The 26,090-nt window shown below is 50.7% G+C and overlaps 2 protein-coding genes across 5 annotated transcripts; both read right to left on the minus strand.

The window, feature by feature from the left end:
* SSTR3 (somatostatin receptor 3) lies at positions 1-9,510 on the minus strand. The gene is made up of 2 exons (XM_082309387.1): positions 9,448-9,510; positions 1-2,030 (listed from the first exon to the last, which is right to left on the minus strand). Exons 1-2 carry the CDS (start codon positions 9,465-9,467, stop codon positions 770-772), a joined length of 1,281 nt encoding a protein of 426 aa, XP_082165513.1. The 5' UTR covers positions 9,468-9,510; the 3' UTR covers positions 1-769.
* Positions 9,452-18,416, minus strand: RAC2 (Rac family small GTPase 2; the record flags this gene model as incomplete). 4 transcript variants are annotated; one of them, XM_082309390.1, is made up of 6 exons in its annotated part: positions 18,206-18,416; positions 15,123-15,194; positions 13,298-13,415; positions 11,732-11,794; positions 10,862-11,021; positions 9,452-9,582 (listed from the first exon to the last, which is right to left on the minus strand). In XM_082309390.1, the coding sequence occupies exons 1-6, from the start codon at positions 18,238-18,240 to the stop codon at positions 9,452-9,454; spliced, it is 579 nt and encodes a 192-aa protein (XP_082165516.1). In that variant the 5' UTR covers positions 18,241-18,416. The 4 variants fall into 4 exon arrangements, with proteins under 4 accessions (XP_082165516.1, XP_082165515.1, XP_082165514.1 ...); XM_082309389.1 differs by having other exon boundaries at positions 9,452-9,603; XM_082309388.1 differs by lacking the exon at positions 9,452-9,582 and adding an exon at positions 9,610-10,773.
* Between the last annotated feature and the right edge of the window lie 7,674 nt (positions 18,417-26,090).

Raw genomic sequence — 26,090 nt, forward strand, 5'->3', positions numbered from 1 at the left:
GTCTTCTTCTCTGCCCTTGTTACGCCTTCCACCAGGGTGCAGAGGCACCAGAAAAACCCTGAAGAATGAGAGGTGCAGGAAAGAAATGTCCCATTTGCTCTCCCAGGTAAGTCTCATCAGCCTGCCCAGAGTCCATGAGAGCCCTGGAAAGAAAGAGGAGGCTTTGAGCAGTCAGAGTGGCCTCCAGCTACAACCAGCATGGGTAGGAAAGTTGTCCCCAGGACTTACTGGAGAGCTAGAGAAGGGTCAGCCATTCATGCAACTGGCTGGTATGTCTTTGCTGCAGACATTTTTCCTTCCTGTTTTTCTTTTAGGGTAAACCACTTCTCATGTTTATAAGGAAGATAATCAAGGCACTGGGATGTTTATTTGTTGTATATGCCATTTGAGGACTTCCTTAAGGTGCTGCAGTCAGATGGCAGCTGATGCCCTTCACAGTTGGGTGATCTAAGGATGGATCATGCAATCTAGGGCTGACCTTGCACTGTCCATACTGTCAGTGCCCATCACCTCTTCAGTTCTCCCTGGATGCAGTCCTTCCTTTACCTGGTACCACACGAACCTCAGGTGTCCCTTCCAAAGCCAAGAACAATGCCTTGATTTTTCCACAAGTTCATGGAGCCCTCTTCATCTTTAAGCGGAGTCTCGCACTTTAATATTCCCTTGTATCAATGTCTCCCATTGCCTTTGAGGTGGAAAAGCACAGAGGGTGAAAGGGATCCCATGTCCCAATGTCTCTATTGTGCATGTCCCTGCACCATCCCTTTCATCATAAATAACTGACATGCAACTTGTTGCTCTTTTCACATCCCACAGGCTCCTCAGGGAGTGGTTTTTGCTTGTTGCTTTCTCCTTCCCCGCTGCTTAGAGGGTGCTCCTGCCTGTCATTACCATTCTGGGTGATCTTGCTGATCTCGCCCTCTTCCCCTTCATCATCAGTCTTCTCTGGGGGGCATGCCGGCACCTCCTGGCTCTGGACTCGGCGGGACGGCCTGAAGATAGCCCTCCGGAAGCCCTGCTTGAAGCGGTAGGAGAGGAAGCCATAGATGATAGGATTGGCACAGCTGTTGGCATATGGCAGCACCACGACGAGGAAGTAGACACCAAAGAGGGACGGCTCCTCTGGCAGTGGGCAGACGACATTGATTATGTTGAGGACGTAGAAGGGGAGCCAGCAAAGGACGAAGACAGCCACAACAGCCACCACCATGCGGGTCACTCTGCGCTCTGAAAGCTTGTGCTTGGAGGACAAAGCCCTCACCCGCCTGCCAGAGGAACGAACCTTCACAACGATAAGAAGATAGCAGAGACAAATCACCAGCAGTGGCCCAAAGAAGCCCAGGGTGGCAGTGTAAATGATGAAGCCAGCTTTCCACACTGAGGCAGGCTCTGGCCACTGGATGTGGCATGTGCTCATCCCTAAAGGGACATCTGAGAAGACAACCACGGGCAACACCACTACGGAAGACAGCACCCACACAGTTGCACTCACAGCCTTGGCCACCCGTGCTGTCCGCCATTTGGTGGACTTCCCTGGGTGGACCACGGCCAGGTAGCGATCAACACTCATCACCGTCAGGCAGAAGATGCTGGTGAACTGGTTGATGGCATCTACAGCCATCACCAGGCGGCACATGAAAGACCCAAACGGCCAGTAGGACAGGGCATTTTGTGCAGCCAGGAATGGCAGGCCCAGCATGAAGAGCTCATCAGCTAGGGCTAGGTTCAAGATGTAGACGTTGGTCACCGACTCACTCACAGAGTGCCGCAGGACCACATAAATGACCAGAGAATTCCCAGCCAGCCCCACCACGCAGACAATGAGGTAGACCACGGGTATGAGGACACCACTGACAACCACACCGGGGCTGGCAGTGGTGGAGCCGTTGGGGGTGGTGAAGCCTGCCCAGCTGCCAGAGGCATTCCCCTCCTCCGACACTGCCGGCGTGGGGAGGCTGAAAGCAGAAGTGTCCATAGCAGAGGCAGGGAAGAGGGCGGGGGGCAGTGTCCTTCCAGGATCAGTTAGCAATCTGGAGGTGAGAGGAGGAAAAAAAAGCCATTGATACTGGGGACATCACAGCTGAACAAGCCACAGATAAAATCACCACATTAACTATGTGTAGGTATGGACAGGCATGGGAAGTTGAGGTGAGTTTGTGGATGCTGGCAGCCGCTGGAAGACATAGGACAATATCGACCCCATCTGGTCCTGGGAGGCACAGTGGGCGTGGAGGGACAAACAGGGACATGGCTCAGTGTGGGCCAATGGATCCTCACCCCTAGGGAAAGATCCTCTGGGGAAAGAACCACAGACTAGGATAGGGACAGGGAAATTTCTCATTTTCTGCTAATGGCACCAATACTGAGGACATAGTCACCACTGGCCTGATTCTCATTTATGAGCAGCAGGTGCCTTATGAACAAAAGAAGGAAGAGCATCCAGTGACAAAGTGCCATTCCAACTCTTGCTCCGCCATTCACTGAGTATCCTCCTGCTTCCTGAAGCTCTTTTTGGACTGACCAGGTTATTGTGGGGTTATTATCTCCACCAGCAGAAATGACAGCACCTCCACTCCTCTCAATCCAAGACAAGAGGCTGAGCTCATCACCTGCGCTGGAGGGCAGCTGGTTTGTGTTATGCCAGTTTGAGAGTAAAGGAAGAGCCAGATTATTTTGGGTACACCAAGAGGGATTGGTCCAGATCTCTCTCGTCTCTTTCTCTCTTGTTTTCTCTCCTTCTGCACCCTGCAACACACTGCTAATGGAATAGTCTCTGCCTGCCCCAGCTGTTTGCAACACCAAAATAGTGTCCCAGCCTTCCTAATCTGAGGTGCCCAATTGCCCATCACATCAGGGTTCGGCATGGAAACAGCACTCAGCTCACTCAGAGACAGCCTTGAACAAACAAGCTCTCCACTCGCCACCAGCTCTCTGCTGACACTGGGAGAGAATCTGCAGGGAGAGAAGAGACAGATAAGGGAAGGACGTGCCTTTTGTCTTTTGTCAGGGCTCCAGATATGTGAGATACAGAGCACAGCACATACTTCAGACCAGAGATACCCTGGCAGACCTTATGCAGGGGGAGATTTGTGATGCTTTCAGGATCATTCTGGCTCTGGCAAAATTTTCTGGAGGCGTGAACTGGCAGGGTCATCCTCTTGACGAACTAGCTCCTTGGAAGGAAGGATGACTTGGTGGAAGAGAACAGGAACCCAGAGGCTCACCCTTACCCCTCCTAACAGATCTCTTAGGGCTCTGAAGCTCCTTTGTTATTGAAATGAAAACTGGGGATCTCAAAGGAAAGGAGTCCCCATATTAACTACTTTCAGGAGGCCAGAAACACTCCAGAGACTTTTCTCCCAGATGGGATTCTCTGTAGCATCACAACTTTCTTCACAAATGTCTTAATATTACAGCTTTTATTCTTTTTTGTAGATGTCATTCCAGCTTCTGGAAACCTTAGGGGAGACCTGAGCTTTAGATGGATTCCTTGGATATCACATAGGCAAACCCAACAGACTCCACAGATGTATCAAATCTTATGCTGAAAGAACCTCATCTGATAGGCCCCATAAAAACACAATTGAGCAACTGTGTCTTAAGGCCATTTCTACAGTCTATTGCATAAATGTTTCCTGCTATACTTAAATGAGCTTTGAAGGCCTGGAATTGTTTAGACTTTCTTTATTTACAGGTGCCTTGGGCTGTGACACACTGTCCTGATAGAAGCCTGTGTCTTGGGGTCCTGCAGTACTGGGTTGTCCCACACATCATGAGTGGCTGCAATGAATGGGCAGCGTAGGAAGTGATTTGAAACTATTTCTAAGCTCGAGGATCTTTCCTCTGATAGTTTTTTCCAGTGCTGTTCCACTGATGCAAGTCACTTGTTGAAGAAAAGGGGAGGGCAGTGGCTGCTCTGGGCACAAAGATCCCTGCAAAGCACGGCAAAGACCAGAACAGTGTGTTCATGAAAAGATGATCCTCTAAAAGGTGGGGACGTAGTTAGGAATTCGTTTGGATGTTCCTCCTGCATGCAAAGGAATGTCCAAAAAAAGCGTTTGGAGACAGAGCCCTACAAATGTCAAATATGGATGGGGACAGTCGTGATAGGGCTTAAGAGCATTTGGGGAAGTGCCTAGCATCCAGACCTCAAAGCTGATTGCTCAGGCTGTGGTTTAGCAATACAGTAAACCCAGCTTCAGGGCTCCAAAAGCCCTATAAAAAATCCTAAGGCATGCAACACAGAGCACTGATCACTCTCATAAACTCATTCTCCTGCTCAGACAGCTGCAGTGGAGAAATTTTGTCTTTAAGCAGGCATGGTCTGTCTGTGCCATTCTAACTTTGTTAAGTGTCATCTACCAGCTCAAATGCCATATCACACATTCTGGCTAGTTTGACAGAACAACTACTGGACACCAGCGCCTCATCTGGGTTGGATCCATTCTGCTGGCTGCTTTGGCAGCACCCACATAGGTAGGAATTGATGAGGAGCCTTGGTCTCAGACTGATAGTGTGTTGGCATCTGCTTGGGGTCTGTCCCTGAGATGGATAGCACCTGTTGCAAGAGGCTTGGGATCCCGTAACAGGTGCTGCCAGAAGATACCTGGTCCATACATCTGGAGAACAGGAGGAAGGCAGAGAGGTAGGAAGAGATGGTAAATTGGTGCTACTGCCTTCTTTAGGGAAAAAAAAAAACAAAAAACCCAAACATATATTTCGGCATTCAATGAGAGGAGGAGGTGGATGCTGAAAGCTGAGCCTAGACCTGGTTACAAAACAGGAATAGAAGCTGGGAGGGACCACAGAGTCCAATAACCTGCAGCCCCTCTTGCCACCCTCCCCTCCTGTCCACCTTGTTTCTCATAGCCCTGCTCCAGCTCAGGACTCCCCCTGCCTCACCTCGGGGCTGAGCTCCCTGGTAGGGACCAGGCTGGGCTGGCAGATTTGGGGGGTCGGGGTGGGGTCGTCAGGTTTCCTTCTCTGGGGCTGCAGAGTTAACTTCTGCATGGACTCACGCCCGCGGGAGACATCTGGGAAGAGCGGGCAGAGCCGCCTGGTACTTACGTGTCATTGGGATGTACATTTTCCTCTGCTTCACCGGGAGAATCCGTGTCATGTTTTTCCCCTTTCTTAAAAGCAATTGAGCAAAGCTGTCCCAGGAGGGAGCGAGTCCCCCCCCCCCCCCATGCACTACCGGAGACGCAAGTCCTTCTTTCTGGACCTGCCCATCGCCCCCTCCGTGACTGGTGTGGGACTGGGGCCCACGCCCGTGCCCGCTGGTGGCCGGCCGGCCGGGCTGGCCTCCCTCCGGGGATGCGCGGTCCCTCACCCTGACGCCGGCGGGTCTCTCCCCCGCTCTCCCCTCGCCATCTGCGGGAGAGGGGGCTCGTCTGCCGGGCTCGGGCAGCCGGCGCGGAGCGGCGGCTACCGGGGGACGGATGCCGGCAGCCAATCGGCGCCACGCACGGCAACACCGGCAGGAGAAGGAGAAGGAGAAGGAGAAGGAGAAGGAGAAGGAGAAGGAGAAGGAGAAGGAGAAGGAGAAGGAGAAGGAGAAGGAGAAGGAGAAGGAGAAGGAGAAGGAGAAGGAGAAGGAGAAGGAGAAGGAGAAGGAGGGGATGGACGACAGGGGCAGGAGAAGGGAGAGGAGCGGGGGGGAGAGAACGGGATGGAGAGAGGAAAGGGGAGAGGGAGGGGCAGGAGAGGGGCAAGGTGAGAGGGGGAGCGCAGGGCAGGGGAGGATGGAGGAATGGGGAGTGCGGTAAAAGGAGCTGGGGACGGTGGAGGGGAGAGGGAGAGAAAGAGGAGAGGGATGCAGAGAGCAGCTGTGTGGTGGAAGGGGGGCTCTGCTCGGCTCCCCTAGGCAGGGGGAGCTGTGGCAGTGCGAAGCGCCCTGTGAATGCCCGCGGGCACACAGGAGAGGGGCTCCCTGCTCCGAGGATCTTGCGGGCAGGACCGGTGCTGCTCAGAGATGCAGGGATACGGCAAAGCTTTCTGGCTGGCAAGATGCTCAGAAGCCGAGGTGGCTGCTGAGCACACAAGAGCTTCTCCCTTCTGCTCTGCCCTGCCAGCACCTCCAGCTGGACGGAGCTGAGAGCAGATGGGCAAATAGGGGGGCTGTCAGTCTCAACTCTCTCCCTTCCCTGGCTCCTTCCACAATCTCATGCCTCTTGCACCTTCTTTGGGAAAAAAGCCCCAGTTCAACAGCCCCAAACTCTCCTACCAGATTTCATCTCTGCTACAAAGAGTGGACCCGGAAGAAATGGGGCAGGGCAAGAAATTAAGCTCCTTTGTGTATGCAGTTCTCCCAGGAAGGAAATTAGGATTTTCCTATCCCATTCCCTGCACAAAGTGCTTCCCTGTAGCCCTTACCCCCTTCCCTGCCCTGCAGCCAACATCAGTGACTCCTTGTGCTGTGCAGTCATGCAGCTCTTCACATTTGGCACTGCTGTTATTAGCATTTGAGCTCCTAGGGCCAATTCCAGCCTTAACGGAAGTAGGGAGTATCTCTGCGAGTGGAACATAGCCAGGGTCTAAAACCTGGCCTTCCAAACCTGCTTGAGCAATGTCCAGCCAGTGCTGCTCAAAGGTGAACAGTGAAGACAGTACAGGGCTTCAAAGCTGTCTGGAGACACACAGGAGAGATGAGGCCTCACGGGGAAGGAATGGCATGGGCAGCACCCAGCGGCTATCTTTGTCATGGCAGGGCGGGTATCTGCAGCACCATGCAGGGAGCCCCCAAGCTCGTGTCTGAGAAGAAACAGAGCCATGCAACAGCAGAGCTCTACCCAGGCCAGCTACCCCTTGCAGGACTTGTTAGCATAAACACAGTCACAGGATCACAGCTTCGAGGTCTCCAGCTCGCTTCCTCAATGCTCGAAGTCCTGCCCTGTTCTCTGCCTCAGCTCCAACGGGGTTGTGCAAACTGCTTGAATTGCGCTGGAAGGAGAGCTCAGCCTGTGCACCTCCACAGGGAGGCAGATACATGAATTTCGTTTCATGTACAGGGTGAGCCTCTCCTCTGCATTGCTGTACGTGGTAGGGGACAGGGCAGACTGAGAAGGTAAAAGCCAAGGGTTGAAAACTGGAGAGGAAGTAATAACCCACTGGGAATTCATTGGTTTGAGTAATGTTTAGGATGTTTAAGGGAGGCTAGATCCCAGTCTCAAGGGCTTTGAGTCCCTTGCCCTTCCACAGGCATATGACCACAGCAGAGACATCATTTCTGCTCTTCTGGACTTATGTTGACACAATTTGCATTACCTTTGGATGGGGCTTGGGCAATTCATCCGGCAGCCCATGTGCAATGCAGACATTTGTGGAACTCGCTGCCACAGGATGTCCTCCAGGGTTGCTCTGGACATTATCAGTGGATAATGCGTCATACCACTGAATTAACTGCCTTACTCAGATCCGACCATGAATTGAATTTGCAGAAATTTCCCTGGCAGCAGGAAGCCCTCAGGGGCTTCACTGTGGTGGGTTGTTGCTGACACTACCCATGCACCTCCTCAGTGCAGGAAGCAGCTTTTGAAACTCAGAAGTGGTGCTGCATCGGGGAGTGGTAAGCTGGCTCAACTCCACAGTTTCTCTGTGCCTTCCTAGGACTGCAGGATTTTTCGTGCCAATCATTGCACCCTGAGCCCTCCTCCCTCCCGCAAGCAGTGGCAGTAGCAGCCACCCTGTAACACTTATTGCTCTCAAGTCCCTGCAATGCATCAGGAAGGCAGGTGCTCACAGCTGCCAGATCCATAGTACCACTGGGACCACTCTCTTCAGCTTAATTTTAGTGACTTGGAGGCAATTTGTCTGGACTGGTGACTCATTCCTTGCTCTTTTTTTTTTTTTTTCCTTGCCCTCCCCCTTCCTGTTCTTGCTCTGCCTGTGCCTGGCAGCGTGAGTGAGTGCTGGTACTGATATGACTGCCTGTGACATGAACTTAGGAGTGCTAATGCAGAAATGTTTTGGTGAAACGTTGTCCCCAGCAATGTGCAGGGGCAGTCCCTACAGAGAGGAGTCTGGGCCTGGGTGTCCCCTCCCAAAGCCTGCATCTATCTATCTCATCCTCTGTGTGTCTTGGAAGGGAGACAACTTTCCCTTTGAACACACGGAGGCTGAGAAGAGGAAGGGCAAAAGCCAAGGTGTAATCACCCCGCTGCCCTTGGCTGGCACATGATATTTGCACTTTACTGAGGAATGCAGGGGGCTCAGCTGAGAACTTAGCAACTCAGTTCATGAATCAGGCCTCGTCTTGTCCTCCTATAGTAGCTGGGGCTCCCCAGTACCACGCTCAGTGTGGTGCTGCCTGGGTTGTCACTGCCGAAGGAGGGACACAGTTGGCAGGCGCCTCCACCCCAGCTATCCCATTGCTCACTGCTTCGGGGCTGTGTCCCCCCAAAGTGCAACACATCACGGACATGACAAGAATGTACGGTCTGTTTATTGGGTCTTTTTCACTGCGTTGTACCATGGGGCTTGGTGAGGAAGGGAAGGGGCAGGTGGGGTGGGGCAAGTGTTGGGAAGTTGTGTAAACAGACAAACCAGTGCCACAGACCCACAACAGTCTTTCAAGCCAACAGAAGTAAAAAGCGCAGTGACTGCCACAAAGTACTGAGCTGTGGGATGCTGGAGCCATCGCTCTCCTGCGTGCTGGGCAGAGCCTGGCATCAGGACGGGGCTGGGATCTGTAGCCAAAAACACGACAGACCTCGTGAAACCAGCCCAGCTGTTTTCCTGCTCTCCCTCCCTCTGCCCTGGTGGTGGTGGGAGAAGAAAGGGGCAGGGTCCCAGCTAGAAAGCTCTCACTCTTCTCTCTCCTCAGGATCTGGCCAGCTTTGCCTCTTGTCCTGAAGCCTCTCTCCTCCCTCTGCTGCCTTGAGTTGAAGGGGAAGGGCAGGTGGGGACAATATGAGGAGTAAAGGAGTCCTGGAGGAGAAGCTGCTGCCTGCCAATGAACAGCAACACAAAAACCACCCTTGAGGTGAGCAGGGCCTGGTAAGAGGAAGGGCCATTGGGCAATTTCCATGAATAAGGAACAACTTTTTTTTTTTTTTTTTTTTTTCCTATAGAAAAAGGCTGCGGCTTCACAGCTCTCACAGCAGGTCATCTCCAGGGCAGCCTGGATGCAGTTCCCTCTGTGGCAGGAGGTGACAGTTCTCTTTGTGAGGGCAGAGGTGAAAAATCCTGGGCCACCCTGCACCAGAAGATGGGGGCAAACCTGCCCACGGGCAAGCAGCAAGGAGGGGGAAGTGGTTCAGGGGTCCGTGTGCTCCGTCATACCATGTCCTGTCCTTTCCCCAAGCAGGACTGCTGTCTCCCTCTCTTTGAGAGTGACCCATCCCACCAGGCACAGCAGGTCATAGGAACCCAGTGGCCCTGACCATCCGAGTTCAAGAGCAGGAAAGTGCCACTAGTGTCACTCCCAGGGATCTCTTTCAGACTTACTCGCTTAGAGGAGGCTGCATACACGTTTCTTTGTCCGGGTGGGCTGCGGACAGAGGACTGCTCGGATGGCTTCATCAAACACCGTCTTGAGGCCGCGCTGTGTCAAAGCTGAGCATTCGAGGTATTTCACGGAGTCTGTCAGGAGGAAAGCAGGTGCTGTAATGGGGAGGAAGGCAACTGGGGCAGGCAGTGGGGGTACCCAGGAGTCTGCTGCCAAGGGTGCTCAGAAGAGAAACACGCGGGAGGAATACCACAGATCACATCAAGCAGAAAGAGATGCATGTGCCTGTATCATCAATAAGTTTCTGTCTCACATCACTTCACAGCCACAACACTCTCCTCTCTCAATGCCCATTTTACAGTGTCCTGAGGCACAAATACACCACCTAAATGCACCGAGTCTCGTCTTAAGATGAGGTCTCAAGTCTCCCCAGGCTTCAAGTGTCATTCAGAGTGCCTGGGCTCAAGCACCTCTGGTGGCATCTCCAATCACATGGCACCTCCCTTTTGGGACTCTGTACCCCTAAATTCTCAGAGACCTTATGCTGGAAAGCAAGGCACCTGGCTCTTGCCTGAACTGAATAAACACAGCACAGGTGATCAAAGCCGTTAAGCATTGTCAGGACATGCTCACTCATTCAGGCAGCCTTGACTTCAGGGCAAAGCTTGCCAGCTGTACAAGACCAGGGTTTGCCTATTCTCTACCCTTGTATCCAGAGCAGAGCCATTGCGTGAGGCTGGCTACGTTATCCTGGCCAGACACCCTCTCCTCCAAATGCCTGGTTGAAAACTTCTCCCTCCAGCTGTGTTTCCTACCCTCTCTGCTGCCTCTGCGTGCTGCATCTGAAACGTTACCTGGAACAGGCATTTCTGCACGTCCCGAAATACAGGAGGGAGCTGATGCCCCTGAGATTAATGGTGGGGTGAGACAGGCATACTCAGGGTTGCATGTACAAGCCCCGGTAGTCAACGGCAGCGACGGGAAGCTGCAGTTGCAACTCTTCCTGAGAGATGTTAGAAAACTCACTCTTCTGCCTCTTTCCGGATGTGGGGGAGAGGCCTCTGCCCACACAGCAGCTGTGGCTTTCACAGAAAAATATTGGCCCAGATAGAAATAGCAGGGTAAAAGGGGAGGGGAATGTGCAAGTGTATATTTGTGTACGTGTGTGGAGGATGGTGGCCAGAGAGAGGCTGAAAACAGAGGGTTGAGGGGTTGAGGCTTCCTCAAGGAGCAGATCTCTTTCCTGAGTCTCCTGAAGTGCATTTTGTCCCGTGACCCTTGATGTGTCTCCCTGTGTCCCTCGGAGATACCGCTGCAAGATACCTCTATGAAAGCCTCATTAGATTGAGGGGAAGCCCTTATCTTCTGGCTCTCTCTTTTCAGTAGGTCCAAGATGTTGCCCCAAGCACATACCAATTTCCTTGGCCAGAGCAAGGCCCTGAGGATATGTAATGGGGGACAGCTTCTTCTCCTTCAGCTTCTCAATGGTGTCCTTATCATCACGAAGATCCAGCTTTGTGCCCACAAGGATGATGGGAGTGCTAGGGCAGTGGTGCCGCACCTCAGGGAACCACTAGCATGGGAGGAAAATGGCAAATTGTGAGAAGAAGTCACGCATATGGGCATGCACAAGGGAAACAAAGACACACCCCTGAAAAAATGTCAGCCAGATAGCTAACACCCTGTCCTTCCTCACAGCCCTTCCATCCAGTGTTGGCCACTATAGCCTAGCCCAGGCCAGCCCTTGTTGCTGGGTCCTCAGGCAAAATCCCTGACATGGAGCTCAAATTCTGTTAAGCAAAAGCACAAGCTGCTCTCCACCGTTCATGGCTCCCTGAAACCCAGGGAGGAACATGAAAGCAGAAGGAAGGAAATACTATGTTGTTCTCCTCTCCATCAATCTCTCCCTTCTTCCCTCACTTCCCATCCAAAGGCCATGGGTATCTGCTTCTCATAACCTATGGACTGGTCCTGTGTGTCTGTGCTGCAACAATCTTGGCTGAAAGATACCATCAGAATATAAGCCTGTGGTCTCACAGTTCAATAGCCCAGCAAGATGAATACTAGCCCTTTAATAGGGTTGGCCGCCTTCTTTGAGATGACCCAGAAAAGACATCTGAAGGAGGCCGATAATTTAGTTCCTTCTGACTGACACAAAAAAGATATTACCCCTCTGAATCTAGATGTCCTATTAGCGGTCTCCACCCACAGTCACTCTCTTTGCAAGACCACCACCAATCTCACCCTCCTCAACCCCTGATGGACTAGGATACTCTGTCTCACCTTAGCACGGACGTTTTCATAAGATGCTGGGCTGACAAGGGAGAAGCAGATCAGGAAGACGTCCTGTAGGCATACAACCATGGTTCAGAGTTAGGATGAGAGCATGGAATTGCATGACAGGAGGCAGGGAGGGGAGAGAAAAGCTGGGTGGGCAGCATCCTCCCTCTGCAGCAGAGGGTCATGCTAGGGAAAGCTGTCTCTCACAATGTAAAACAGTCCTGACTGGTGATAATTGCCTCTAGAGGAGAGAAGGATATTTGCTCCCCTGACTCATGGTAACCATAGCCACCATTATCAGAAAAGCCAAACGTTTAACTATGAGGATGGGGTTTTTGCGGTAGGCACACTCATCCTCATGGGAAATGGCCTGACAGCATCCTGCTCATTTCTCATAGAACACCAGAGAGCTTTCAGGCCAGAATAATTTTGCCTGCTGTTGAGGCAGAGCTAGGCTCAGCCCAAGAAGTGCACATGCAGGATGCAAATGAGGTGGAGTTTCGGTTGTCCACGTAAGTGCTTCTCCTGGGCATGGCAGAATTTAGACTTCCATTAAAAACAAAACAAAACAAGACAAAACAAAACAAAACAAAACAAAACAAAACAAAACCAGGTCTTCAGGTTTATATTTATTTCATCCAACTTCACCTAGCTAAAACAAGGTGTCAGGCCCAGACTATCCATTTCCATACTTCTACAACCATCAGAGGCAAAAACCTTGGAGAACAGTTCCCCCACCTATCTTTGGGATGTGTCCCAGAATGGGTGCAAGCACGTTGTTGAGAAATACATCTGCTTGCACTGACTGCAGAAGGAGTCTAGGCAAACAGCCTATACCAAGTGTCCGACTTTTAGGTGGCTGAACCTAGCTGAAACAAATAGTGCCCTCAATTCCTAGCCCTTTTGGTTACAATGGCAACCTTTAGACCACTGCCTGAGGCAGCAGGGTCTTTCTGAGCTTGCCAAGAGACTGCTTGGAACAACATCCTCCAGGGAAGGTGATCTTTAAACCCTGAAATCACTCTCTCAGTGTCGTGAAAAACTGGTGAACACAGTATCTGAGGCATCCATTTGTTTTGCTAGCGGCTTGGGCTTAGTTGAGGCATCAGGAGATCAAATACATGTGTCCGCATATCAGATCTCTTTTAAAAGGCAGAAGGCAGAATAGTGGGTTTAACAGAAACATGAGAAGCTCCTGCCTCAGCTCCTAAATTCCCTGAGCCACTTTAACTTCGCAAAAGGAGGGTTTTTTACCAGGGCTGTGTAAAGCATCTGCCCCACACTGAAACCAGTGTCACCTGGGCTCATAAGTATCTTTGAAGATCTTGGTTTTCTTGCTAAGTTATACCAGTAATGAAGTTTAGATAAAGACTCCAAAATACCCTTAGATGTCTTTTACCTTTAGGGTTTCAAGGCACTTGTATATCAACAGAGGTATTCTCAGAAAAGGGCAGAGAGAGACAGGAACAGTCCTGTCACTGTTTTATGGCAAACGTTGATTTTTTCAGCGGGGAACAGAGGCATATCTGAAGGAGGAAAAAGGGAGGAGGGGTATGGAGCGTGACTCACCGTCTGAGGGTAAGAGAGCGGCCTCAGCCTGTCATAATCCTCTTGTCCAGCAGTATCCCATAGGCCCAGATTTACAGGCTTGCTGTCAACCATCACGTTGGCAGAATAGTTATCGAACCTGAAATTCAGAGACGTAGGCCATGGCTCAAACAGGAGAAGAGGGAGCCCTTCCAGTAGTGTAGGTGGGGTTCACTAGGTGCAACCAGGAGCAAAGGGTAGTGATTCTTCTTCTCAGCTCACCTGGGTGATGCTGGTTTCCTGTGAACCTCTACCTTATGGACTTCCCACTCAGTATCAACCTCCTCCCCATCACCCACCTGTCCTGGACAGGTGCCTGGCTGCAGCTCCACCTTTGGACCTTGCGTGCAGATCCATAAACCCTTCAGTTTCCCACTTAGTTCCCCAGTATCCTTCCCACAACTGTGTCTGCTCTAGCCAAGCCCCTGTCTTTTTTGTGCACTAAACCCCAGCTTTCTTCTGAAAAGTGAAGAAGAAGAACCCATGTCTCTGTAGCTCCCCCAGAGCCCTGCACTCCTCAACACCCCTGCTGGAACTGAGGCCAATATGCGAAGATGTGTCCCCTTACTCTTTGACAACCTAGCATGAAATACTTGAGAACAGCTGTCAGGATTGCATGATTGGGAGCAAAGACTTAATGGAAAAAAAGGATATTAAATCAATAGAGATGTTCCTCCCCTCATCCTAGAAAATTTTATTTCCTGTTCCTTTTGGTACATCTTTTTTTCAGGCTAAGGTGAGGGAAACCAGTCATAGGAAGGAACCAACACAAAGACCTTGTGAATGTGCTCACAGTACACACCGCCGTTGTAAGATAAGCCATGCTGTCCAGGAGCACAAAATGGCCTCCCTTTCACATCTCCAGACACAAGCCTCAGACAGGAGGAGAAATGGTGTGTGACACACAAAATGCATAGCCACTTCACGGCTACATGCTAGGAAGGGATGGTGCGCTTCCACAAACCAGCTTCTGAGAAAAGATGGGTTCTTGCTGCCACAGCCATTTTTTGCAACGTCCATGGCAAATTGATTTGGAGAAAAAAGTGAGGCTCTGAGGTTTTCCTGCACCTGTCTTTCCCAAGGAATCTGAACATGAGCTGGCAGTCTGACACACTGTGCCTAGCTCATCTTCCCACCTCAGGGAGTGTGTAGTCATACTCCATGTCCCAGTTGTGTGGTATGAGTATGTGTGGTGTGCATCTCCAAACATACCCCCATGCACTGTGGGGACACAAATGCATCTGAACACTCAAACTAAAGCAACCCTAAGCTTGCTCCTTATTCCAACAGTCTGCAGGTCTGTCCCAGCCTCACGAATACATCTGCTGGATTGCGTAGTGCCTCTACTCTGGCATTGAGCTGAATCCTGCACTCTTACCATTAGGGTTATCAGTGCCTGCTCCAATGACAGCAGGTGCCTTGGACAAGGAAGGAAGTGGGGACCCCTGTCCATCCAACTGCCTTCTCTTGGGTCTGGCCTAATTTTTGTAGCCTGATGCCTGGTTGTTTTGCCTAGCAGGACCCCATCTACTACTTGTAAACTTAGCAGGCAGATAGACCCTTAGGTTGGTTTGTGTCTCCCAAATATCCCATTTATACCAGGGTTTTATAAGGCCACCTGTGTGTCTGGTGAAAGGTGACAGATTCAAAGTGTAGAGGCACCTTCGCTGGTTTGGCAGCCCTTCCTCTGCTGGCACGGAGACTGCAACCCTGCCTTCAGAGCGCACAACAAGGGGTTTCCACACCCCTTTGCATCCTGCTTTCCATGCCTCCCACCCACCCCAGGACCTGTTTATGCATTACTCACACAGTGGGGATGTATTCTCCTGGGAAGGCATTGGTGGTGTAGCTGATAAGGAGACAGGTTTTCCCCACAGCTCTGGAAGAGGAAGAAAAAATAGCAGGAAGTCATGGTAGTGCAGGCAGTCTTGCTAGGGTGAGATGGGGATGGGGCAATCCTTCCACACCTCTAACCTAGCCCTGCCAGGAGACCCCTGGAAGCGGAAACACATTCACAGGACCAGACAGTGCATAACCATACGTTAGACAACCAGCAGGAAGAAAGACAGGATGTCACCCAGAAATGTTTGTTGTCTTTGAGCATGAAAGCTTGTTTTTATGGTCTGGTACAGAGATCACTCAGCTAAAACGCATCCACTCTGAGATGGAGGTGAGAGCCCATTTTCCAGTGTGTGCACAGTGCTATACGCTCACAGCCAGGGTAGGTGTATTGATTTGGTGTGGGAGTGCCATGACAAAGCTGCCCAGCCAGCTACATTTCCTGAACACAGACAGTCCTGCCTGCTTCTGCAGGTGCTGTGGCCAGGAGCTGATAGCACCTCTTCTTGCCTTAGCTTCAACATCTTCCAGTCTTGCCTGTTTGTGGTAAGCTGCAGCATCATGTGCAGAGAGAGCCGTAAGCAGCAAGGTGTCTCTCCCTGTGGCTGCTGGAGGTTGCTGGTGGTGTTTCTGAGCTAGAAGCTGGTGCTTCCTCTCTCCTCAGCCTCCCCCACACCCATGCTGCAGCAGGGTGGAGCGCAAATAAGCCAGGGTAGCAGCACAGTTCAGACTGGGTGAGAGCATTGATGTGAGGCAGGTGGGAAAGGGGGCAGTACGGCTGTCAAGGAGAGGAGAAGGTGTCGTGGGCAAGGTGAAGCCTGTGGTAAGGGAAAGAAGAAGTGGAGAGAAACTGGAAGAAGATAAAGCAGCCAGGACAGGTGTGGGAAGGAGAATCCTTCTCCTGCTGGGCTGCTGTTTCTCAGGTCTGTGTGGCCTGGGAGTCTGGCCATGTTTCAGTTACAGGATGTGGAAAATGGAGGTGGTGAGAGCAACCTGCCTCCTCAGCCTGCGAGCACAGCCACAGGATGAGGGAGATGCCTTTCCTGGGGGAAAGGCTGGAGTCCTGCTGCTGGGGATGCTCCAACCATCTGAGCTGTACCTGCAAAGTCCCCTGTTGCAGAGCTGCAGCCCTGCCTTTTTGTGTGCCCTTGACAGGCACAGCTGGCATCTTCGCACTGGTCACAAGGCACCTGCCTTGGTCACTGCACTGTGGGGCAGCTGAGGAGGAAACTGAGCTCTTTGGCATGCTCTGATGCTTGTTTCTTCCTTGTGCCACCTCCCTTTCTTAGATCTTCCTCTCTCAGTCCCTCCTCTTTCCCCAGCTCCCTTGCTTCCCTCTTATCATAGAGGTATTGAGGGAGGGCCACAGAGGCTCCCTGAAGGTCTACAGGTAATGGCTTAGGAGATCTATGGGACTGTGGGTGTGTCAGTCATGGAAGAGGGGATGGTTGAACAGAGAGGAGCACAAAGGGTCAGTGAAGGGGTGAAGGTTACAACAAAGCTATTGAGAGAAGAGGTGAGGTTAGTGGCACCTGCAGGTTCCTGGTACTGAACTCAGGTTGTTTAAGAGGTTGGTGATGTGTGGTGGAGGGGGCTATGGGGCCAGAACAGCTATGGGGCAACATGAGGGGCTTAGCTGAGTGATGGCAGAAGGTCCTGTGGTCAGTAAGGTTGAGCCAAGGGAGGGTGACATGGCTGGTATGGCTGGGAGGGAGGTGAAGGGTGGTGAACCAAGAGCTCAGCGCGATGCGGGGACGACTGGGCTGCTGTGCTGCAAGATGGTGAGAGGGGAGGTGCAGTGTACAGAGAAGCAAAATGATGGGACAGAAGACATTTAAGAGGAGTTGCAGTCAGAGGGGTTGAGAGCAGGGTGTGTTGTGGGGTTAGCCATGATATGAGGGGAAGGCTGCCTTGAGGGATGGCTACAGAGTTAGTGCAATGTGTGAGGGGGAAACTGGGGGGTTAACGGGGCAACAGATAAATGCCCAGTGGCATTGTTCATCCAGCTCTAGCTTGCAGCCTTCGGGGGACTTTTCTTAGAGGTAATGGTCTTTATCTGGGGCTCTGTCCTTCCTTGTCCCTTCTCCCTGTCCCCTTGCCCCAGCCCCTGAGAATATGTCTAACACGTACCGTTATGTTTGCAGATGTCTTCTTCCCCGGGCAAGTTTTGAAGGAGGAAGTGACTGTGGGGAGCAGGGCTGCCGCAAATGTCTCTTCATCTGCTACCTGATAGCTGCCCCAGATAACAGCCTGGCCAGCTCCTAGCTGGGAAATGAATTAACCTACCCCGTGCCAAATGTGGACTCTCCTCCCCTCCCTTCCCTGCATCTACTCTTCCCACAGGGCAAGAAGAGGCCCAGTTCACCACATCTCTCCCACCCCCTGCAGTACTGACTGCTTCACTTATTGATGGCTTAGATCGGGCCGTTTCCAGGGATTACAGGACGTGGGCAGTGATGCCATCATGCTGTGAAGGCAAGGTTGTGTTACCTCTCACTCCCAAAGTGGCATATACTTGTGCCTATCTCAGTGGAAAGAGCTCCTCCTCCTTGTGTCCACAGAAACTCCTTGCCAAACAGTCTCCCCCACACCCCGATACAGAGATAATGTGCCAAGAAAAGCTGAACACAGAGATACTGGCAGACATCTCATCAGGACCATAGTGCCGTGCCCTCTCCCAGTCAGTCCCAGTGAGCAGATGGCTTTCAAGGAGCCAATCACCTGCAGGAGAGCGCTTGCACCTCTTGGGTTTTAAATCTGACTCCTGCCTACAGGTTGAATCTGGCAGCAACACCACCACCTCCTGTGCGTGGGACAGACCTGCTCCACTTTCCATGCCCTTTTTGCAGATGCCCTTCAAAATGCCCTCTCACACCCTTCCCAGAGGAAGGTGCCTTGCCCTGGGGAGGAAAGAGCGAGCGAGAGAGGGAATGCAGCCTGCAGGAGGTCAGAAGCAAAGCTGAGGAAGTTTCACCAAGCAACCACCTTCTTTCTTGCCCCTTGTCACTGCCCCTCCCTCCCTGCATCCACAGCAAACCAGTGGGTACCTACCCGTCTCCCACCACGACACACTTGATGGCTTGCATGTCTCTGGACCCGTGGTGGAGGACAGCGCCTGGGGCAAAGGAAAGTCACGCCAAGGCAAACAGCAGGGAAAGACGGGCAAATTTGGGTATCAGCCCTTGTGCTGCAGTGAGCGGCAGGTTGCAGGGAGGGAGGAAGTGGAAGAGGGAACTTTACTTGACGATCACCCTCTGGTCCCTCCTCCCTTCCCACCACAGCAGCAGCTCTGCAGCCAAAGCCGTTAGCTGAAGGCGGAGCATGCGTGACTTCATGGTTGAGATGATGACTGCTGTAATTTTTCTTTCCTCCTCGTTTGTCTCACCCACTCCCTTCCCACCCCATCCCAGTGAACAGCTGGGGGCACCAAACTGCTTTTACAGGGGAGCTGAACAAGGGTTGGAAGCGGGGTGAGAAAGTGGAGGGGTGGATTTCCTCCTCCCTCCTTTATCATCCAAACTTTGGAGGAGGTGTAAGCAGGGAAGGGAATCTGAAGTGGGAGTAGTGGGGAGACATGAGGCAATGAAGATTTTTCAGGTCTTCCCAGTGCCGTGGAGCGTCAATGGCAAAACATCACAAGGAACAATGTTTTCTGTGAAGGCTGAACAAGGAAGTTAAGCAGCCTCTAGGAAGCAGTAGCCACCCCATGGCTGCTCTGTTCCTCCTCTCCTGTGGTGACAAGGTCCTCCCACACTTCCCCACCTCCCCAGATTACTAGTAAAAAAAAAAGTATTGTGTGAACCTGTGCATTCACCATGAAGTGGGGCAAATGCATCAAGGGATGCAATGAATTGTTTTCTCTCCCCTGGTCCTATGAGAGCCAAGTCTGGTGGATGAGAGGAGCCCCTGCAAACCAGCTTCTCCCTATCCACTCTCTTCCCTGCTTCTGTGCAAAAGCAGCCAGTGGGAGCTGCTGCCAAACCTCTTCCATCTTGTCATAGAATCACAGAATCATGGAATGGTTTTAGTCAGAAAGGACATTTAAAGGTCATCTAGTCCAACCCCACTGCAATAAGCCGGGACATCTTCAAGGAGATCAGGTTGCTCAGAGCCCCGTCCAACCTGACCTTGAATGTTTCCAGGGATGGGGCATCTACCACCTCTCTGGGCAACATGTTCCAGTGTTTCGCCACCCTCATCATAAAAAATTTCTTCCTTATATCTAGTCTGAATCTACCCTCTTTTAGTTTAAAACCATAACCCCTTATCCTATCGCTACAGGCCCTACTAAAAAGTCTGTCCTCATCTTTCTTATAAGCCCCCTTAATGTACTGAAAGGCTGCAATAAGGTATTCCCGAATCCTTCTCTTCTCCAGGCTAAACAACCCCGACTGTCTCAGCCTGTCCTCATTGCCCTCAGAAGATAAAAGAATTTTAGAGCTAAGCAGCAAGGAGAAGAAGGAAGCAAAGAGGAGACAAGGAGCAGAAAGATCCCAGGAGGCTCTACTCTTTCCTTTCCCTTCTCAAAATGAGGGCCTGCCTTCTCTTCCTTCCTTCTCCTCCCATGCAACACTACGCTTGGAAAAGTGCGTATGTGTGCACATCTGTGTGCTCCAGCCTGAACTGATGAGTGGATGGGCAGGAGACATGTTTTACAGAAGAAGGGATGTAGTGACACAGAATTAACTAGAATTTCCAGGCTTTCTAAGGAGGCCAGTTAGACCAAGAACAGTGGGTTTTCAGCTGCGATGTTCCTGAAGGAATGAACTCTGAAGAAAAGTGTTTCTCCAAAGGTTGGTGACCTTTGTGCTGCTGCAGCCACAGGAGGCTGTTGCAACTGACCTGCTCAGGAGGAGAGCTCTCCCATCTGTCACTCAGCACTGGCCACAACCCAGAAACCTTCAACCGTGGAACATTTCCAAGTCTTGCAGCTATTTCACAAGCACAAAGCAACCAGCTATACTAGGTGTTCCCTCTGTGGGTGGTAGGGAAGGGAGAGGAAGGAAACCCACTGATTCCTCTGCAAGCGAGAGCAGGAACAGGCCATAGGAATACAGGTCAGAGAAGGACAGAAGGGAGACTGACAAAGGCTGTTACAGGGAGAGCAGCAGCAGGAGCTGGAAAGGGCAGGCAGGCACAGAATATAGTGGGCTAGGAGATAGGGACTCAGTCAGAAGAGAAGGCAGGTATATCTGGCTCTAGAGAATCCTACTGGTGGATGGAGAACAACCATTACAGCTCCCTAGGCAACTGGGCACATTGAGAGCTCTCTGTGGGAGACATCTGGGTGACAAACAAGGGCCCAAGGAGCTGGAGCTGGTGGAGTCCCTAGGGATTCAGGGAGCTCTAGGTTGGGCAGGAAGCCTGGGACAGGCAAGCAGGAAACTAACCCCTTTCTGGGCATCATTAAAACTGCATTCGGAATCAGCTTTTCCAAAGGAACATTTCCGTTTTCACCAGATCTTTTCTCTGAAGGTTTCCAATAACCCTTATGTGCCTGGGAAGAAGCAGGGTGGGAAGAACAGAGAGTGAACACCCGGGGTGGGAAGGGAGGGGACTGAGTGGAAAAGAGCTGGGGAGAGCTGGAGAATACATTTAGTCTTACCTGGGACAGTCATGTGAGGATACTGGGGCTAGGGATGGGATTCAGACAAAGGGAGACTGGATGGAAAACCAGCCAGCAGCACAGTAGGACCTGGTGGCAGGGACAGACAAGGACCACTGACCTGCTGAATGCCAGCGTGTGCTTTTGTCCTTGTAGTCTGGCATATGGGCTTGTGGGACTGGCAGTGTGGAAGGGAGTGAAGGGAAGAAGAAGACAAGTTAAAACTGGTCAGGGAGGAGGGACTGTTGTTGAGACCCCATGTCCAGGTGAGCCCCATGTCAATGACACTGTAGTTCTTTATGGCCAACAATGAGATGTGGGAGTCCTGGCAAGAAGGTATATCTCCAACCCACTTCTAGGCAAATTACTTTTGGAAGAGAATTGCCTGCTACTGCTATGGATAGTCAGTTCTCATCCAAGTCAGAGGTCTACGCTGTGAATCTATAAACGTCCCTCTTCTGGCAGTGCCTCTGTAGAGGGATGACGGGGGTCTGCATAAAGGCTTTTAGGGTGTTTCTTTCCATCATATTTAAATTATTAAAAATGGGATATTACATTCAAATAACACATACTGTAATCACCCTGAAAACAACTGGCACCTGTTACATTAAAATCTCTCAGTTGCACATGCTGCAGGAAAGGGAAGGAAACTGCAGGAAACAGGCCCATAACCCCTAACTGCGCACATACAGATCTGTTGCTGCTTTGATGTCCTCTCACACCACCAAGAGGTGCTCTTGACCTGAGTTTCCTTTTGCATGTGCAGTGGGGCTGAGGGAAGGCAGGCACGTATCTGGTGTTTCTTGTTCCCTTTGCTGAGTTTGAGGAAGACACTAATGGGAAAGAATGGCTCAATGAGACAATTTTGCTCTGACTTCCAGGGCTCTGGGCTGGGTCACCTCCGAGTGCTGGGTTTGCATGGCACCCATGTGGGACGGCTGGCAAGGGAGGAAATGCATGATACCATTTTTCCCCCCACAAGGATCCAAAGCAGCGAGGAGTGCTCCATCTCTCCCCCTCTTTCTGTGGGGTTCTGCTCCCTCAGGGAGGATGGGGAAAAGGGTGAGGGGGCTCTTTCAGAAATGATGTTTGCACTTCACAGCCCTGCACAGGAGAGCAGGAGCTGAGCAGGATGCTTGTCCTTCAGCACAGACAGAGTAGCAGGGGGAATCCTTTCCTGGGGGGGAACACAAGGCTCATTTCTTTGCGCACACAAGGCATGGCCACAGCAGGTATTCTCATTACCCTGGGCCCTGGTAGGATTTATTTTATGTGAGCTGTCGCTCAGGCAATCCTGAGCGGCCATGAGACCTTTTCTGCGTGTGCTGGGCCTCCACCAGGGAAGAGAGCAATTTGCTTCAGCCTGGCTGGGCTGCAAACTGTCCCTGCTTGCTATATTCCCCTTTTGCATTTTCCCACTTCCCCATTCACACAGCTTCGTACCATCTGCCTCCTGCTTTTAGTTCTTGCTTTGCTGCTTCTCTCCTCCAAAACTCCCACCCCTCCCTGTTGCTGCCCCCCTCTCCCCTCGCTGCTGTGGTTTCTCACTGACTGCCACGCTTGTTCAAAAAGCCTGCCCTGAATTCAAACCTCAGATCATAACTGAAGTGGGGCGATGCACCTCAGGCCATGATGTTCTGCAGTCCTTGTTAGAGAGGTTGTGGAGTTGCTTCATACAGGGTCTGTTTTCTAATATGGCCATACCAAGGGCTTCTCTAGCCTAAATTTACCCTGTCAAGTAAAAGGTTAGGAAAAAAGTTTCCAATCCAGCCTCACTGGACACAAACTACCTACGTTTATGACGTAACTCATAAGCAACTCAACTTGCAAATGGTGTTTACTGAATCTTGGATCTGTCTTACTCATGGGCTTTTCTGGAGACCAGGCCTACTGCAATCAGGGGCAGGTGGTCCATTCCTGACACGTTGTGTCATGGAGGCTCCTCTGTCTTCAGAGTGTGACTGTTCTCAGCCTTTCCAGTTTGGGGCAAAATAGCAGGTCCGCTGCCATGCTCCTATCTTGAGCACTGAAAGAGGTTCACCTCCTCCACCTCTTCTCCACTATGCACTTGGGTAAGCAGAAGACCATGGCACAGACCTTTGGGCATCAAGTTCTCTGTGATGGCTGATTCACACTTGCACTTCCCTCAGTTGAGAAGTTGTTCGCAGACTCTAAATCATACCCTTTTTTTTATGGGTTGGCCTTATCTGGTTCTCTGTACTTCTGCAAGTCCCCAGTGATTCTGATATGGGTTTCCATTCTTACAGATATTTTGTTCTCAGCCAGTGACAACCCCCATCTCGCTGATACCACTCTGTTACTTAATGGTGATAAACACAGATCGATATCTGACTGTGCATCCTTTCCCATGCGGTACTCAGATGGTTCAACAATGTTTTTTCACCTGCCTGTTTTAGAGGGGAGGTAACAGGGACTAGAGATTACACATGTAAATTCTAACTTGAGGGTCAACTGCTTGACTTGACTCCCCTGCCTGCTAGTACTCTTCATACATTATCAGATGTTAGATATAATATGTTTTGTAAAACCAGATCTAATACATATCTTTACTAGTAAGCTATGGTATCTTCCAGGAAGGCTGCATCAGGGAATGAAAAGCGCTGTTTAGAGTACTAAGGAAATCTATAGCTACTCTGTTTTACAAGACTAATATTTCCTGAACTACCAAAGTAAAATCTTTTGCTTGACTTCTAATATTTAATTTCAAAGGTTTGAAGCTTCAACCTTGCTGCACTTCTGAGTCCAACAAAAAAATCCCTCTGGCTCTTCATTCAAGTTTATCAGACTCTAAGTGACCCTCTGTCACGGAGGTACACTAAAACTAACCAAAACGAAGGACGAACTCAAACAACTTTATTGCACAAAACAACCAACACCACACAACAGAAAACAGTGAGAAACAGGGGTAAACCGAAATCAATCAACACTCTGATAACATTTAACACATAACAGGTCCGATGTGTCAGTCGTGCGGGTATTGTTATTGCACAGCAATACACACGAGAGTGATGATCCAAAGTGCGTGCACACTCTCACTCACAAAGGGGGGGAAACCCTCTCCCTCCCGTGGGTACCCAGAAGATGTAATCGCTCACCCGGAGGGGGGTGTGGGGGGAGGCATGTGAGGGCTCACTCAAGGATATCCAGAAGAAATCACTCACCAGAAGGAGGTGAGGGCACTCAATCCCGGGAAATTTCCTCAGGCGGCATCCCAACCTGAGGGGAGAGGTTTCGAACACAGACCCCCTGCTCTGAGAAGACCGCCCCCATTGTTATATGACAAATCCTGTTATTGTCTTTGCTCTAGTGCTGTTTTACCTTGCATCAAAATACTGTCTGTGCAGCTCATAATCCCCACACTACCGTCTAAGAAGTGCTACACTCTCTCCTGAGATACTGCAATCCCTAAGCCTAACCTGAATGGCAGGCTAAACATCCTGAAGCGGCTATTGAATTTGTACAGACCTGTACTTTGTCTCTCTATAGATAGTTGTGGGAATAAAATTGACATGTTCAGCACAGAGAAATACATGGCACTTTGTCACTGTCTTTATCCCCTTGAAAGTAGTAGGAAATATTTATATTTCTTTTTTATTTACACAATTATTTTAAGCTATACCAAGCAGTAGAAAAGTGCACGCATGCTGTTGGTTTGATATTTTCCTTTGTGACCAGCAGAACAACAGATATTTCCAGCTCCAATTTAAGTCTCTGTGTACAGTCAGGGAGCATCCTGGGAGAAAAAATGGTTCATGGCACAGGAGGCACAGGGAGCAGCCTGATCTGCAGCAGTGTGCCTAATCTGCCCATGCTTGATGAGGTGAGAACTGCTGGACCAGCCTGGATGCCCCCGCTGCACACACTCCCACCTCTTGCCTGCACAGCCCCAGCCTGAGACAACCACAGCTGGGAAGGAGGTGCAGTGGCAGAAGCAGCTACTGGATCTAACCCCAGTCCTGTATCAGAAGTGCTGATTTCCAGGAGTCTGCTTCTTCCAGTCCCTGTTCCCAACAGCTCTGGAGGCACAGGAGACGCACTGCCTTACCTGTGGGGTCATGGATCTGAAGGGGAATGATAGGAGGGGACAAAAAGGACCAAATCCCACCCCAATCCAACCCAAGACATATCTGACCTGTCTCAGTCCCCTTCACTTACCCTGATATTATGTAGACCCCTCAACACCCTGTTCCACCCAGTCCTCTTGTTCCCTTATTGACACCTCTTCTTGCACAGCTAAGAGAACTTTGCACCTCTGAGCCAGGTATATCTTGGAGCGAGGAGCTGCCATTCCCAGCTCTACTCTTTGCCTTGTTGAATTAATCTCTGTCACCTGGAAAATGTTCTTTGGTTCTTCCTCCAGTCTCCTGCTTTTCTAAGGAGTGTATTCCTTGGTGAGATATGCCCTTGATCTCATCTGGGTTGCTCTTTTCCCACATGTTGCTGCAGTCATCATAGTGGTTTTTTTTAATGTATAGGCCACAGATGTCTCTAGAAGGAGGAATATGCCAGAATCAGTGCCCAAAGTAAGAGTCAGTCCCCTGGATGTGGGTTTCTTTCAGCATAAGTTGATTTTTGCTTCATGTCAAATTCTCCTTGCTTAGTCTGTATTTGACCTAGGCTATATCTATGTTGGCCTTGTTGATAATACCAGTGGGAGAACCCATGTACTCTGAGCCACTAGCTATGGGCTGGCTCTGACCACACTCTATAGCATTTAAATCTCATCTCCCCTAGGATCCATTTGATGTTTCTATGCCCCTGGGGCATAATTAATTTTTATGTGTTCTTTCTTGCTTGCTTGCTTTTGCTTGCCTGCTTTTATGCTTGCTAGCTTTCCTGCTTCCTTTCTCTCCTTTTTTCCTCTCTTTTTTTCCTCTCCTTTTTTCCTCTCCTTTTTTCCTCTCCTTCCTTCCTTCCTTCCTTCCTTCCTTCCTTCCTTCCTTCCTTCCTTCCTTCCTTCCTTCCTTCCTTCCTCTCATTCTCCCTTGTTCTCCCTTGTTCTCTCTGTCTTTGCTTTTTCCTTTGGTTTCTCCCCACCTTTTTCACTTGAAATAATGAGAGGGTTGTGTTGTAGCCCTTTCATGGTGTTTTCATTCCATGACCACAGAATGTGTGTTACTTACCTTAAGGGCATTTCCAGACACATTGCTGGCTGGGGTAGTGTTGGTATCCACCTGAGTTCACTACAGATCTGTATTGCCTGTCGGGGATGCTCAAGCAAACTGACCTCTCATCTGGGCCCAGGTTTTCTCAAGAGAGGAACTGGCTGTTTTGCTCCAGGGTAAGCTTGGAACCAAACTAATTTGTGTA

Source organism: Platalea leucorodia, assembly GCF_965183815.1.
Source record: "Platalea leucorodia genome assembly, chromosome: 4".
Lineage (NCBI taxonomy): Eukaryota > Metazoa > Chordata > Aves > Pelecaniformes > Threskiornithidae > Platalea > Platalea leucorodia.

Excerpts from the sequence above, each read along its gene's own strand:
- SSTR3 (XM_082309387.1), bottom strand. The coding sequence starts at position 9,467 with ATGCAGCCTCCTCTAAGCGA. Across the intron at positions 2,031-9,447 it reads ATGCAGCCTCCTCTAAGCGA|ATTGCTAACTGATCCTGGAA; the intron begins GTAAGTCTGAAA and ends TCTCACCTCCAG.